Consider the following 15,281-nt stretch of genomic DNA (forward strand, 5'->3'; position numbering starts at 1 on the left):
GGACTGCATGAGGAGCAGTGGGCTTAGAGGGGTCCCATCAGCCGATCAGGGCAGTTTGGGGTGAGCTTGCTCCTGTGGGTTTCTGACACCCCTTCGCCTTCATTAGGGAATCAGGAGCCCAGGGATCACTTCTCGCTGCTGGCAGGGACTGAGGAGAGCCTGGGACCAGATCCAACCCCTCTGCTAAAGGGACCCCTCTGCTCTGTGGTTACCTAGGAACCTGATGGCTGCTTCCCTAACTGGAGTCTGTGGGTTCTGCAGGAAGGCCATGGTCTGGCCCAGGAAGTCATCAGCTCTCTCCTTGTAGTGGATCACCTAGGAGCCAGAACAAAGGAGCACAAGATTATTAAAGGCCTTTCCGTCCCACAGGCCAGCTTGCAGGTGTGTGGAGCGCACGTCCTGTTTTTTCCCCTCCTTCCTGTGCTGGGAGGATCACGCAGAGGGACCACACCCAGGGCCAGGTGTGGTCCCGGGGCTGGGGCTCAGTGTGGGCACAGAGCCAGGCAATTGGGGGTGCCCTATCCACTGATTCTCCACTTCTGCCAGCGAGGGCTGTGCAGTGAATGGCCAGAGGGCTCCTCACCAGGCAGTCACAGCTTCGCCAGGTTTCCTTGTGCTGGATGAGGCCACTGAGCTGGTGCCACCTCAGGAATTGGGCGGCACTGCTGAGGGTGTCCCAACACACCTGCAAAACAAGAGGGGCCGGGGTGAGCCGGACACAGTTATGGGAGCTGGAAGCCACTAGCCTAGTTACCGGAGGCCAGGAGGCCGTGCGTGCTGAACGCCCCTGCCCTGGCTGCTCACGGAAGGGCGGCGGTGTGGCTAAGGCAATGGCTGGAGACCTGACTCAATTCCCAGCTCTCTGTGCAGGAACTCAGGCAAGTTGCTTAGGCCCAGGGCTGCAAAGGGATTTAGGTGCCTAATGCCCATGGGGGTTGAATATTTTTGAGGCTGCGCCTCAGTTCCCCACCTCATGGGGTGAATTCATTAGTGCTGGTGGCATTTGTGTCCCAAGTGATGGGGGCCATGAGCACTAGCATGTGCAGAGGCATGGGGGGGAGGGGCTTGGGCATGTCATGGCTAGTACGGGCTGTCCGGGCCGCTGGCTAAGGGCACATTGGGTCCTGTGCACCATCTGGAGGCTGAGTAGCCCTGCTCCTGGTAGGGATATGGCCAGGGTTGTGCTCTTCCCACCAGCACAGCCAGGAGTGTGCGGAGGCCAGTGGCTGTAGGAGTGGTGAGGCGACCACTCGCCCCACCCAATCTCTCAGCCTGGCTGCAGGGGGGTGTTGAGCTCAGAGGATGCAGAGAAGACTCAGCAGTTGGGTGGGGTGCCATGGTCATGGCACTACTGGACTCAACATTCAAGTGATTTTGAGTGCCTGATTGTCACAGCTCTGAGCACCTGCCCTCTACCGGCCAGACCCTTTAAAGGGGGGTGTCACATGTTGCCCCCCCCCAAACAAATGGTCGCTCTGTAACTATCTCAGACGCAGACTCCACCCGTGGCCTCACCTGGGACACGTTGGGACGCTCATCATGCACAAGGAGGAGCAGTGGGACCAGGCTCTGGAGCACATGCTCCTTCATCTGCCTCCGGTTGGGCCCCCTTACAAGCTCCAGCAGGTCTTTAAAAAGGGTGATGGAGAGCACCTGGAGCTTGCTGGTCACCTGCAAGAGATGATATAGGGAGGGGAGGAGACACTGTGACAGTCATTCTCATCCAGCGGGGCAAGCGCACACTGTGCCAGAGATGTCTGCCCTGCAGGGGGTATTGGTAACTCACCCCCAGCCATACAGCCACAGCTGGGACCAGAGTCTCATGGGCATAGGGCCATTGAAGGCAATAGAGATGCAGATTTCCACCAGCTGAGGGGCTGGCCTGGTAACTTCTTGGCCAGGGAGAGCAGTAAGCTGGGGTGAGACTGCCCCTGGGCTCTCACAGCCAGCTCTGGGTGCACTGACATCAGCACCCGCCTGTGTCAGCCAAGGGGAAACATTCAGGGTGGAGCAGCGCCAGGACAGGGGCGGCAGAGAGGGAGCGATGAGGAAAGATTCAAAGAGCGAAGGGGGGGTGTAGTTTGTCCACCCGCTTTGCAGGCCCAGCTCACACTGGTGTTGACCCACAGCAGCCCTCTAGCCGGGCCAAGGAGGCCAGGCATAGGGGGCAAATTCCTACCATTGGTGTTTGTTTGGGCCATGCTCAGGGACCTGGGGTGAATTTAACCAGGGCCAAGGGGTGGTAAATGTGCAGGAGCTCCCAGATAGGGGGCCTTGGATGCCATGACTGGAAGCCACCCAGCCTCCAGGGGTTTGGGGTGGGGTGAGGGGTCAGCTCAGATGGTCAGCTGGGCAGCTGAGCCCAGATGGTCAGATGGTCAGCTGAGCTGGTCAGCTGGGCAGGCTCTGTACAAAACACGTGGGAGGGGTATGGGGCATCAGGGCTGCACTGCAGTGGGCACAGGCAGATGTTGAACTGGCACCTCTCTGGTCTTCCCTCCAGTTGTTGAGGCCTGTTTGCCTTTCCCTGGTGATGGGTGTAGTAAGTGCAGGCCATGATAAAGGCCCAGTATGAGGCCTGAGGCCTGAACTAAAGTAATGAACAAGACTTTGCTAACATAAAGCAAAGGTAAGCTGTGAGCCAGAGGCAGGCCCTGCTCACAGAAGCTGGCAAGGAAAGGGCTGATACGTACCTAAAAGGTACTGAACATTCACATACTTGCACATTCCACACAGATAACAAAGAACAGGCTGGCCCATCCCAATGACAGGGGCAAAAGGGTAAAATGATGGATAGAGTTGTTTTGATCGAACCAACATGTACAAGGTAGAAGGTGGCACCTAAATACGTAGAAAGGTTGTACCGTGCTACGTGGAGGGGTTGTACCTCATAGGTCAGGTGTGATGTGTAACTTGTTTGTGTCTGTGTATAAGAATGCATCCCTGGGGCGGTGCCTTTGTCCAGCCGAGGGGGCAGTGGAAAGTCCCGCCACTGAGCCGGGTCCATTGCCAAGAGGCACTTTCTCGTAGTATGCCCTGAATTAGGCTAAGAAACCTACAGGGAACTGCAATTGTGTCCGAGGTCGCAATAAACCTAGCCGACGTGGCTTTGCATCTTACTGGACTCTGTGGTTATTGGGGGTTGTCGTCGGGTCTGCTGTGTCAGCTATCTGCAGAGCTGGGGTAGCACACAGAGGGAACACACACACGCAGCCGAGTGATATCAACAAGGAGAAAGCAGAGCACCACACCGGTAGCACTCTGACAACACACTTCTGACAACAATGGGTGTTGTGTTCATTAACACTATTTGGATATAACCCCTGCCCCATAAAGAACCTGTTCTGTTCCCCCCGGGCCTGAGAGGGGTTTGGTTTAAAGGGCTCACCCCAGGGCGAGATCCTGCATCCTTGGTCCAGGCTGCCCTGTCCCTTTGGCCAGCTGGGGATCCAGGAGACCCTGGGAACAGCTTTAACCAGGCCTGTGCCACTACTAAATAAAGAGTGGCACGGTCCCAGCAGAATTCGGGAGGGCTGAGAGTAGGATTTACCATTATGAGAGCTGGGGAGTCCCTCCAGGAGCCCCCACTGGGGCATTACCCCTGGAAGGCAGTAATGGATGGGCCCCTTTCTCCTGCCCGCTTGCTGGATCTCGCCACCCAGTGTGGGACTGAACATCAGTCTGGTGAATGCGCCAGCGGGGGCTAGTTTGTGGGTACAAAAGATCTGAGGAGAACTTTCCCCTCCTTTGATGCTGCCCTGCCATGAGAACGAAGAGAAGAGGAAAGGGCGGTAGCTGTAGAACCTACAGACAGAGCCATTTCCTTATGGAGCTGACAGGCCAGCTGTAGGATTCCTGGCCAGGGAAAGGAGGGGCAGATTTTCACCAAGGTACCATCACTTGTCACCCTGGAAGCCAGCAAGAGCACTGCAGCACCCTGTGCTGCAGAGGCCCCCTCGCTGCATGCAGGCTCAGGAATGCACGTCCTTCCCCAAGGGGAGCCTCGTCCCCAGGCTGCCCTCATCCTTGTCAGTAGGCCTGCGGGACACCAGGGTTCCCATCCTTTCTGCCATGTGCTCTCATGGAGAGTGAGAGGAAGGCGGGAATGGGCTCATGATTTATGACAATCCGTTTTCTGGCTAGGACCATAGCACAGGCCCTGCTAGCCCACCCCCTAGCCCCCACTCACATGTCTGCAGTTTGATGGGATCTCCTGTGAGCTGCCAGGCCTTACATCATGAAACAACGGCAGGAGTTGCGCAGCCACTTGCACAGCCGCGCAGCTGGCGCTCTGCCTGTCCATGCCGGCGAGGAGGTGTTTCAGCACGGCGATGGCCTTGCGGATGAGGTCTCTGTCTACCTCCTGGAGTCGCTCCAGGACATCTGGCAGCAGATGCTGGAGTTTCCCCACCTGTGTGAAACAAGGAGCTGCTTTACGAAACACCCCACAGTGACCCAACAAGCCATTTCCAAAACAATGTCTGCCTCCCCTGCAGACAGAGGCATGGGAGCTAGGGGTGCTGGGGGTGCTGCAGCACTCCCAGGTTTTACGCAGGGCTCTGCTCCTGGCCCCACACACAGGGTCCCAGCTGCCGGCCCTGTGCCAACCCCCAGCTATGGCCCCAGCCTTGGTCCCCTTGCCCCATCCACCCCCCGCCCCCGCCTCCTGGAGCCATGGCCCTGCTCCTGACCAAAGCTCTAGTGGTGGAGGGGTGTGTGGACAGGGGTAAGGGTGTGTGTGTGCAGCACCTCCACTATAAAAAGTCTTCCAGCGCCCCTGCCTCCAGAGACATATTACAGCCTCAAAGCCTTTGCACAGCCAGCTAAGATCACGGGCAGTGGGTCCGGCAACCTGCAACATAAGCAGCTGCTTCCTTGTACTCCAGATCTCAGGGGATGGTTTTTATTAGCAGATATCATCCGTGGAAAGTTCTCTACACAACACGTTGACCCCAAATAAATCAAGTGTATTATTGTTCGAATAGCACCTCGAGGGCCTGTCTGCAATGAGGGCTTGTGCTGGGGGCTTTCCAGGCACAGGAAGAGACGGTCCCTGCCCTGGAGCTTACAGGCTAGACACACGAAGGCAGGATTTCTATCCCCATTGTACAGACATGGAACTCGGGCACAGAGAGGTTACGGGACTCGCCCACAGTCACTTAGGGAGTCTGGCAGAGCCAGGAACCGAACCTGGGTTCTCCTGAATCCTGGTCCTTACAGCCCAGCCTAGGGGAGGGAGTCGATTTTGCACACTAGTTCTAGGGTTAGGCTGTTACTAAAAGCCAGATTCAGTCATTTCTGTGTTTGGTTTTTCAACCTTTCAAAGACAGCCCCACAAAATCTCAACCGGCATCAGGGAAAAAATAGGTCATATACAGGCTAACCGGTTCCGGAAAGGAAAATGAACCACAAGCAAGTGAAAACCAGGCTGAAGTGCATGGAACGATGGGAATGGTGTATAACAAAGAGAATTACAGTCATGCCCTCTCCATGTCTGATCTAGTCATAGTCCGGGTTTAATAAACCGACTGACCCCTATTCTCAGGCGAAGTAAATTATCATTAACGAGTTGCCTTCAGATTGTCTCCTCTTTACCAGGCTGTCAGATCTGTGTATTTAAGTCCCAAGGGCTTTCTCTGCCTTCACTATATTGTGGGTATCAAACTTGTTATGAGATCTTAGCAGCAAAAGGCCCTTCCAGAGCTCTTCAGAGGAGCGAGTGCTGCAGGACAGAGCCGTGACGTCAACAGTTAAAACCTATGAGGCTTTAAAAGGGGATTTGTAGGAAAAAATGGTTCCTAATTGTAGTGAAATGGCTCTATCCAAGCGTCCCTGATCACTGGGGTCGCCAGCATTCCCTGGGGGTCTAGAGTCTGCAGCTCTGCTGCTACTCTAGTGCTAGGGTTCTTTGGATCACAGAGACCCCAGACACAATCAGGCCCAGCTGTGCCAGATGCTCCACACACCTAGAGACGCACTCTGCAGGAGCCAGGCCCTGCCCTGCAGAACAGCAGACAAAGGCCAGGCAGGGGCTTGCCCAAGGGCACCCCGCAGGTCAGTGGCAGAGCCAGGAATAGAAGCCAGGGCTCCTGACTCCAGGCCAGGGCCATACCCCCAGGGAAGGTTTCAATGACCCCAGCCCTGCAGCAGCTCCCTGCGGTTCTGGGTTTATCCCCCAGCCCTCCTCCCCTCTCACCTTCTCTGGGTGAAGGGCCAGATTGAGGAGGCCTTTGAGCGCCAACCAGCGCACCATGGTCTTGGGGTCTCTCAGCAGCCCGCTCATCTCCTCCACGATGGCGCTCTTCCAGCTCGCTGCCAAGGTCAGGGCACTTGAGGAGCTAACACACCAACAGCAAATCAAGCTAGAGAACGGGCTGGCCTCTCGCGACTCATCTCTGCCACGGGCCCTAAGCTCCACTGGCCAAGGCCCGGCATGGGCTGCATGCAGGGCATCGCGATTGGTCACCGTGGTGGGCCCCACTGAAACGCTTCTAGCGCGACGGCCCTCGAGGCGCCAGCTGAGATCAAGGCCTGCCCTGCTCCTCACTAAGGCTCAGCTGCACATGGAGCAGTGGTGTGTGTGCGGGGGCGGGTCTGCAGCCTTGTGCTCCAAAGGGTCGCCCGGTCTGCGGGGGGCAGGTGAACTGGCCATGAATGGGCAGGCGGCTGCCCGGCCTGCACATGGCACACGGATGTCAGAGGGGGCTCGAGGGCCGAGGTCACACAAGGGACCATTCTATGGAACTGAGTCTTGGGGAACAAGAGACACCTGACCCTGGGCCTTGCTCCAGCCCCGTGACACCAGCTGGGACAGGTAACAATGCCCAGACTGAGTGACTCCACCCCTAGGGTTGTAGGAGCTTTCCCTGCCCCTGCTCACCCACCCACCCCCAGGGCCTTCAGGGCCACCCCTCTCCTGGCCATAGGCATGAGCGGCAAGTTCCATTGGCCCATTGGCCCCAGATAAGCGCCGCACCCTCCCAACTCCTCCCAGAGCCTGCCCCCCCACCCCTTTCCCGCACCCCACTCTGGCCCCCAAACTCCTTCCCAGAGCCTGCACCCCCTCCCTCCACACCCCCTCCTGTCCCCAAACTCCCACCCAGAGCCTGCATCCCCACCCTCGCCAGCCCTCCCACCCTCAGACCCAACCCCGAGCCAGCACCCCAGGCCCTCCCCACCCAAACTCCCTCCCAGAGACTTAGGCAGGTGGGGGCAGAGTTTAGGGGCAGAGTTTGAGGGGCAGGTTCTGCTGAGCACCACCAAAATTTCTACAAATCTGCCCCCTGGCCATAGGTCAGCCCCATGCCCCAGTCACCGCTGGGCCGGGCGCTCACGACCCTCACCCACTGGTGAGGCTCACCTGAATGAAGAGCGCCACGGCCGGGACGTACCGCCTATCATCCCGATCGTTGAGGATGGCCATGACATGGTGGAAAATCCAGTTTCGCTCCTCGACATTGAGCGAAACCATGGCCCTGGCATAGGAAACACAAACACCACATCATCAAGGTGGGCAAGGACTGGTCCTCCATTTACGAATCTAACCAGACCAGTGCCACAGGACAGGGGATCCCAGGCGACTAGTCACGCGCAGCTGGCACAGACTAGTTCCTGCTGGCTTAAAATGCCCAGCGGCTTATGTGCTAGAGACCCAAACCCTTAATCACTCGACAGGGAGCCCTTCCATGAGGCCAGCTCTGAGCACGTAGTGCTGGGGCTTCAAGAGAACTGCAGACAAAGAAGGGTGTTGGTGGGGTCGGTGGTCTTCCTCATGTGCCCAGATATTGGGTGATGAGAGACAGAAGGGTGGGTGAGAGAATATCTTAGATTCACCCAAGACAAGCGCTGGAGCTTTCTGTGTTAGCTTCTCTCTCACCCACAGTCACTGGGCCAACCAAAGACATTCCCTCCCCCACCTTGTCTCTCTCATGTGCTGGGTCTGACAGGGCTACACCAACGCTGCAGAAAGACATGGCGGAGGCTGTCTTTGCCCAGCCATGCCTGCCAGAGCCATGCAGGAAGCGGTTTACGCCAGGCAGCGCAGGGTGGAGAAGTAGCCGACTGACCCCTTGGCCAACAGCACAGAGGCTGCGGCCTGTTCCATGCAGGCGATTGGGAGCCGCCTCACCCAGCAGGGAAGGCAATGTGGCCGTGTCCTGGGCCAGGAGGAGCTGCTGCTGTGATCGGTTCTGGGCAGCACTCACCGGGCAAGCAGGCAGACACCTTTGTGGTGCGTGTCGGAGCTCATGAGCAGGTCCCAGCGGCCATGCTTCATCATGAAGGTGGCCTGCTCCTTGTAGCCAGCGACAGAAGCAAAGCTTCCATGGCCTTCACCGCGAACCTGTGTGCAGAGCGAGCCTCTTGTTACTGAGTGAGCCCAGGCCAGGCCCTGCCGCGTGCCTGCGGGCGACGCTGCAGAACCCAGGCTGGGTGTCGGGCTGGCGGTACCTGACAGGGCTGAGGGGTGCGGCCGTGTCCTCCTGGTTATGCTCCCTCTCCTGCGAAGCAGTGTGCTGCACTGTGTGGGTGACGTGGAAGAGCAGCGCGACGTAGAGCTGAGGGAAGAGCTCCTTCACCTCCTGCCTGCAGGCCTGCTCCTGCTGGATCACATATAGGGCTCTTGTGGCCTGAAGATAATACCCGGAGAAATACTTTGCTGCAGAGATTTCGTCCTTCCCACGCTCCCCCAGGGCACCTAGAGGGGTGGGCTGGGCTGGGGGCTAAGGCCTGGGATGCTGGGTTCAATTCCTAGCCTGTGAGACCTTGGCTAGAACCACACAAGGGACTTTGGCCCAGCGTGGCCATGCCCAGCTTCATGTGCCCTGCTGCCCAGTGGACTCACAGCCCTGGGTTAAGTGCCCAGGCTCCGTATATGCTCCAGAGAGAGAGTCAGTTGGGCCAATTGTTAAAGCGGGTGAAAGGGATGGCCTGGGTAATTTCAGGCCTGTCAGCCTGACATCGATCCCAGGCAAGATAATGGAGCAGCTGGTATAAGATTCAATTAATAAAGAATTAAAGAGGATAATTTATTTAATGCAAATCAACAATTTTTTGATGAGATTACAAGTTTGGTAGATAAAGGAAATGGTATTGACATAATGTATGTAGACTTCTGTAAGGCGCTTGAGTTGGCGCTGCACTCCAGTTTGATCGGAAACCTAGAAGATACAAAAGTAACGTGGCACACTTGAATTGGATTATAAAGTGGCTGATAGGTCTCAAAATGTAATTGTAAACTGGGAATCAGCATTGCACAGGTGTGTTTCCAGGATGGTCCTTGCAGGGATCGGGTCTTGGCCCTAAGCGATTTAACATTTTCATCAATGACCTGGAAGAAAACATCAAATCGTCACTGATAAAGTTTGCAGATGACACAAGAATTGGGTGAGTGGTAAATAATGAAGAGGATAAGTCACTGATACAGAGCGATCTGAATCACTTGGTAAACTGGGGAGCAATCAAACAGTATGTGTTTTAATATGGCTCATTGTAAATGAATACATCTAGGAACAGGATGAGGGACTCTATCCTGGGAAGCAGAGACTCTGTAAAGGACTTGGGAGTCCTGGTGGATAATCAGCTCATGTGATCCTGGGATAAATAAACAGAAGAATCTAGAGTGGGAGTATTTGGCACTGGTGTGACAACTGCTGGGATCCTGGGTCCAGTTCCAGTGCCCCAATGCAAAAAGAATGTTGATGAATTGCAGAGGGTTCAGAGAAGAGCCATGAGAATGATTAAAGGACTAGAAACCATGTCTTATAGTGATAGGGTGACCAGACAGGACAGGGGTTGGGGGTAATAGGAGCCTATATAAGGAAAAGACCCTAAAATCAGGACTGTCCCTATAAAAATCAGGACCTCTGGTGAGAGATATAGTGAGAGACTCAAGAAGCTCGATCTATTCATCTTAACAAAGAGAGGGTTGAGGGGTGACTTGATTACAGTCTATAGGTATCTCCCTGGGAAACAAATATTTAGTAATTGGCTTTTCAGTCTTGCAGAGAAAGGTCTATCATGATCCAGTGGCTGGAAGTTGAAGGTAGACATTCAGACTGGAAATAAGTCATAAACGTCACAGTGAGAGTAATTAATCATTGGAAGAATTTACCCAGGGTGGTGATAGATTCTCCATCACTGACTGTTTTTGAACCACGACGGGATGTTTTTCTTCAAAGACCTGCTCTAGGAATGATCTGGGGGCAGTTCTCTGGCTTGTGTCAGGCAGGGGATCTGACTAGATGATCGCAGAGGTCCCTTCTGGCCTTGAACTCTATGAAGCTAAGAGTGAGGAGCTGCCTAAACCAACCAATAGGAAATGCGGCGGAGAGGGATGTGGCCTAAGCCCCACCCCTAAAGGGAATTTGGTATCTATCTCTACTTGGGAACACTTAAATAGTCATTGGAGCAGAGTTTTGACCCCAGGTCTCCCAGTTAGTACCCTAACCACTGGGCTAGAGACAGTGGTGTAGTCGAAAATATGAAGGTCCTGGAATGCCACTAAAATACTGATTTTCTTCAATATGAATTATAGAAATTCACATTTTATTTGTCTACTGAATTTCTGGTACAGTAATCCTGGGCTAAACCAGGCATGGCTGGAGACAGGCCAGCTGTCCAAAATAACAAGGTATTGGATTTTTTTTTAATTGTACACCCCCCCATAGTAGCTATTCAATTTATTTTAAATGTTGAAATCATTGTGCTGAAATGCCATTACTGTGTATGCAATAGAATACAATAGAAATGCCATTACTGTGTCTACAATAGAATATGTAAAAGATATAACTCTAGACAGTAGTGTACAGTACAGTGGTAAAAACCCAATGAATGCGTAGCACGTTTTCTTTTTACTTTAGCCTATAGGCTAATGAAAATAGAAAATAAATCATGCTGCTGCACTACAGACATTACTGTATCAGGCTGAAATAATAAAAGTTTATTTTAAATGTAGCTAGTAGGCTACACAAGTAAAACAAAATACATCAAGGCATAACGGACTGGAGTAGCAAAGGCCTGCTGTAATGCATTGATCTAATTTTTACAAGTATTTCCACTAAGCGTCTTTCTCCATATTGTATTTTCTGTGTCTGTGAATCAGAGGGAGAACAAGGATGTCTGAGCCAAGTTCTGGCACAGCTGAGAGGATGCCACATGGAAAATGAAGGGCCATGTAGCTTGCTAAACGTGAGTGATGATGTATGCGGAATAAGCCCCTTGCTACATTTCCATTCACAATCATAGTCATGTGGCTGAGGGTATGGCTACACTTGCAGCTGTACAGCACTGGGAGTTAAAGCTGTCTTTGTACAGCTGAGTAGGGAAAGCACTGCAGTCTGTCCACACTGACAGTTGCCAGTGCGCTGTCGTGGCCACATTTGCAGCATCTGCAGCGGCATTGGGAGCAGTGCATTATGGTCAGCTATCCCAGCGTTCCAAGTGGCTGCAACGTGCTTTTCAAAAGGGGGGGTGGAGTGTGACAGGGAGCGTGGGGGAGAGAGAGAGTGTTTTTTTAATAAGCAGCTCCCGGAGCCCAGAGTTTGCAACAAAACAAAGAGCGGAACCTTCACTTAAAAGGATTATGGGAAGCTTCCGGAGATCAGTCACTGCATACTAAGGTTATTCCCTATTTAAACTGGTGCCCCAGCGCAGCAGCAGCAGCAGCAGCAGCAGCACAATACTCTTTATTCCTCTCGGGGAGGTGGAGTACAAGCAGCGCTGTAGCCAGGGAGGTACAGCGCTGTATGTGCCTTGCCAGTGTGGACGGGGAGTGAGTTACAGCACTGTTGGTGGCTTTATTGTGCTGTAACTCTCAAGTGTAGCCAAGGCCTTAGATAAAGTGAAAAGGAGGTAGGGCAGCTGTGTAACCAATCTGGTCTGTCACTGACAGAAATTGTCAATGCCTAGCATGACTTTCTTGATTATACTGGTCAGAAGTGCCAGCTGAGCTGAAACCACTGCTCAGCTCCACGCTGCAGGATTTCATGCAGCTTGGCTGAGTGTGAACGTGGATTTAGGCCTTGGCTACACTTGAGAGGTACAGCACAATAAAGCCACCAACAGCGCTGTAACTCACTCCCCGTCCACACTGGCAAGGCACATACAGCGCTGTACCTCCCTGGCTACAGCGCTGCTTGTACTCCACCTCCTCGAGAGAAATAAAGAGGATTGCGCTGCTGCTGCGCTGGGGCACCAGTGTAAACAGGGAATAACCTTAGTACGCAGTATCGACTCATCCCACCCCCTTTTCTGGCTCAGGTTACAGCCTCAGGTACTGACCCTCACCTAAAGTCATCCCCTGCTCTCCCATCCCCATGCAGACAGTCCCAGTAAAACTAAACACCATTTCCAGATCAATCCATCCCTCTCCCTACAGCGTCACAGGGCTATAGATAACAAAATGAAATTCACCAAAGACAAATGTGAGGTGCTACATTTAGAGAAGAAAAAGCAAATGCACAGATACAGAATGGAGGATAACCAGCTGAGAAGGATCTGGGAGCTGTGGTGGATCACAACCTCAGCATGAGTCAGCAATGCGATGCTGTTGCAAAAAAAGCAAATGCAATTTTAGGTTGCATTAACAGAGGTATAGCCAGGGCCGGCCCAGACGCCAGCGTGCCAAGCGCGCTTAGGGCGGCAATGAGAGCCGCGCGGGGGGCGGGGGCACTCTGCCTGTCGCCGGGAGGGCAGCAGGCAACTCCGGTGGACCTCCCACAGGAGTGCCTGCGAGGGTCCGCTGGTCCCGCGGCTGCCCGTGGACCTCCCGCAGGCATGGCTGCGGATGCTCCACTGGAGCCGCGGGACCAGCGGACCCTCCGCAGGCACGCCTGCAGCAGGTCCACTGGAGCCGCGGACCAGCGACCGCCAGAGCGCCTCGCGGCGTGCCGCCCTGCTTGGGGCAGCGAAATTACTAGAGCCGCCCTGGGTATAGCATGAAAGTCATGGGAGGCGATAGTACCACTCTACTCAGTGCTGCTTAGGCCTCAGCTGGAGTACGGTGTCCAGTTTTGGTCACCAATGTCTAGAAAGGATGTGGAGAAACTGGAAAGGATCCAGAGGCGAGTGACAAAGGTGATTAGAGGGATGGAACACAAGCCATAAGAAAAAAAGGCTGAAGGAACTGGCTATGTTTTGTTTGGAAAGGAGGAGATTAAGGGGGGACTAGATAATGGTCTTCAGATACTTGGAAGGCTGCCATAAAAAAAGATAGAGAAAAGTTGTTCTCTCTTGCTACGGAGGGCAGGACAAGAGGTGATGGGGTCAAACTACAGCACAGCAGATGTAGATTAAGCCTCAGGAAAACTTCCTAACTGTAAGAAGAGTAGGACGATGGGAAAGATGCCTAGGAGCTTGTGGAAACTCTTTCGCTGGAGGTTTTCAGAAGGAGGCTGGAGCCATCTGTCCAGGGTGGGTTAGAAACAAGAAGTCCTGCATTGTTGCAGGGGGCTGGACGAGCTGACTTTGCGATCCCTTCTCACCCTGTGATTCTATGAGTGCTGCTGAATAGCACCAGGAGAGCGCCGCGTGTTCCGCTCGAATATAGCACTGGCTAAAGTCACACTCTCTCTCTTTGGCCCAATGACTATACCCCGTGGGAGACTGAGAGACCCCCTCAGGCCATGATGGGGACACACAGCACTCCTTCCCTTGCTGCAGGGGCTGGTACTTACGGCCAAGGAGGCGACGCCGGCCGGTCTCTGAGAGAGCTGATGCCGCCGTGGAGCCTGCCCCTGCAGCCTGCTGACCAGCTCCCTAAGGATCTTTTCTGTGCTCTTGGGCTGGGATGTCAGCATCTTCCACATCTCTGCAGCAACACTGCAAAGGGAGAGAGCCAGTGGCACCCGATCAGAGCCCTGCCAGCCTCCTGCACCCTCAGCACTGGCACGCCTGCTGGGTCTCCTCACCGGCCGGCCCTTTGTTGCCCTCCTGCTCCTGCAAGGACCCCGTTGGCTGGTGCAGGCTACATGGAGCCAGGTCTGAGTGTCAGCCACAGGAGAGGCCGAGGATGCCGCACAGGGTTTTGCAGATTGGCCTGTGTCCAGGGCAAGCCAGCCTGCAAAACCCTCCAGGAGAAGCAGCAGCTCTGCAGGGAGCAGGAGATCTCTGGAGGGTTCTGCACTCCCTGTCTCTGGCAGCGGGACCAGTCCGGGGACCCAGAGTGCAAGTGGTGGTAGCCGCAGCCCCGTACCTGTCACATGACAGTGAGCAGCCCAGCAGGGTTCCGACCACCTCCTCGCTGAACTGGGAACCCAGCAGGAGAAGGGCCCTGAGCAGCTCCTGCCGGGCAAGTGGCTCGCTGATGGAGTCCAGGTGCTTATGAATGCTCCTCACAGCCTCTGACACCTGGAAGGAAAATGGGGAGGTGGGGGCCTTGGCTTCCTCGCACGGCTATTGATTGGGGAGCCAAGGACCTGCTGCACCTGAGAGCCATCTGCCCTCCCAGAACCTCTTCACCAGCCCCAGGCCTAGAACACAGCACCAGTTCCCAGCCTATCGATTCATAGACTGCAAGGCCACAAGCGGTCATGGTGATCACCTAGACCAGGGGTAGGCAACCTATGGCATGTGTGCTGAAGGTGGCACGTGAGCTGATTTTCAGTGGCACTCACACTGCCGGGGCCTGGCCACCGGTCCAGGGAGATCTGCATTTTAATTTCATTTTAAATGAAGCTTCTAAAAATTTAAAAACTTATTTACTTTATATACAACAATATTTAGTTATTTATTACAGACTTATAGAAAGAGATTTTCTACAAACATTAAAATGTATGACTGACACGTGAAACCTTAAATTAGAGTGAATAAAGGAAGACTCGCACACCACTTCTGAAAGGTTGTTGACCCCTGACCTAGACTGACCCCTGCATTTCACAGTTCAGAGAACTGCCCCCAATAATGCCTAGCACCCAGAGACAGAGTCTCCCACGGATGGGCTCCCAGCACGGTGTTCTCACTGCAGCTCTTACCCTCACCAAGCCTAGGCCGGGAACCTCCAGGATCTTATGCAGCATGTTCCTGGTCGCCACTGCGCCATGGACGCTGGAGTCTCTCACGCCATCGATAGCAACGCAGGAGGAAGTCCATGCTCGGATGGGTTGAAGTACTTCCCAAACAGCTGAAACAAACTGCTAGTGAAACCCCTTTGCTGCCCAGCGGATCTGGTCAGCGGCCAAGCAGCCAGGACTGGCCCGCCAGGAGTGCAGGCAAACCCCACTCTACCGACAGGCCTGGCTTACTGCACCTGGGCAGCACAGTACCCAGCCAGCAATTGGAAGCTG

At 54.4% G+C, this 15,281-nt stretch overlaps 1 protein-coding gene across 4 annotated transcripts in view; it reads right to left on the minus strand.

The window, feature by feature from the left end:
- Positions 1-6,293, minus strand: part of LOC120404241 (maestro heat-like repeat-containing protein family member 7) — a 48,240-nt gene extending 41,947 nt beyond the window's left edge. For 3 of the 4 annotated variants that reach the window (XR_005597884.1, XR_005597883.1, XM_039536378.1), the window contains exons 1-5: positions 6,197-6,293; positions 4,190-4,411; positions 1,516-1,671; positions 584-685; positions 213-315 (exon numbers count right to left, since the gene is read on the minus strand). Coding sequence is in view for 2 of the 4 variants with exons in the window: in XM_039536378.1 (XP_039392312.1) it covers positions 213-315; positions 584-685; positions 1,516-1,671; positions 4,190-4,411; positions 6,197-6,283 (670 nt within the window). In the remaining 2 variants the exon portion in view is untranslated. The remainder of the gene's footprint in view (positions 1-212; positions 316-583; positions 686-1,515; positions 1,672-4,189; positions 4,412-6,196) is intronic. The other variant, XM_039536379.1, reaches the window with a different exon arrangement.
- Positions 6,294-15,281: the final 8,988 nt, after the last annotated feature.

This window comes from Mauremys reevesii, linkage group 4 (assembly GCF_016161935.1).
Source record: "Mauremys reevesii isolate NIE-2019 linkage group 4, ASM1616193v1, whole genome shotgun sequence".
Taxonomy (NCBI): domain Eukaryota; kingdom Metazoa; phylum Chordata; order Testudines; family Geoemydidae; genus Mauremys; species Mauremys reevesii.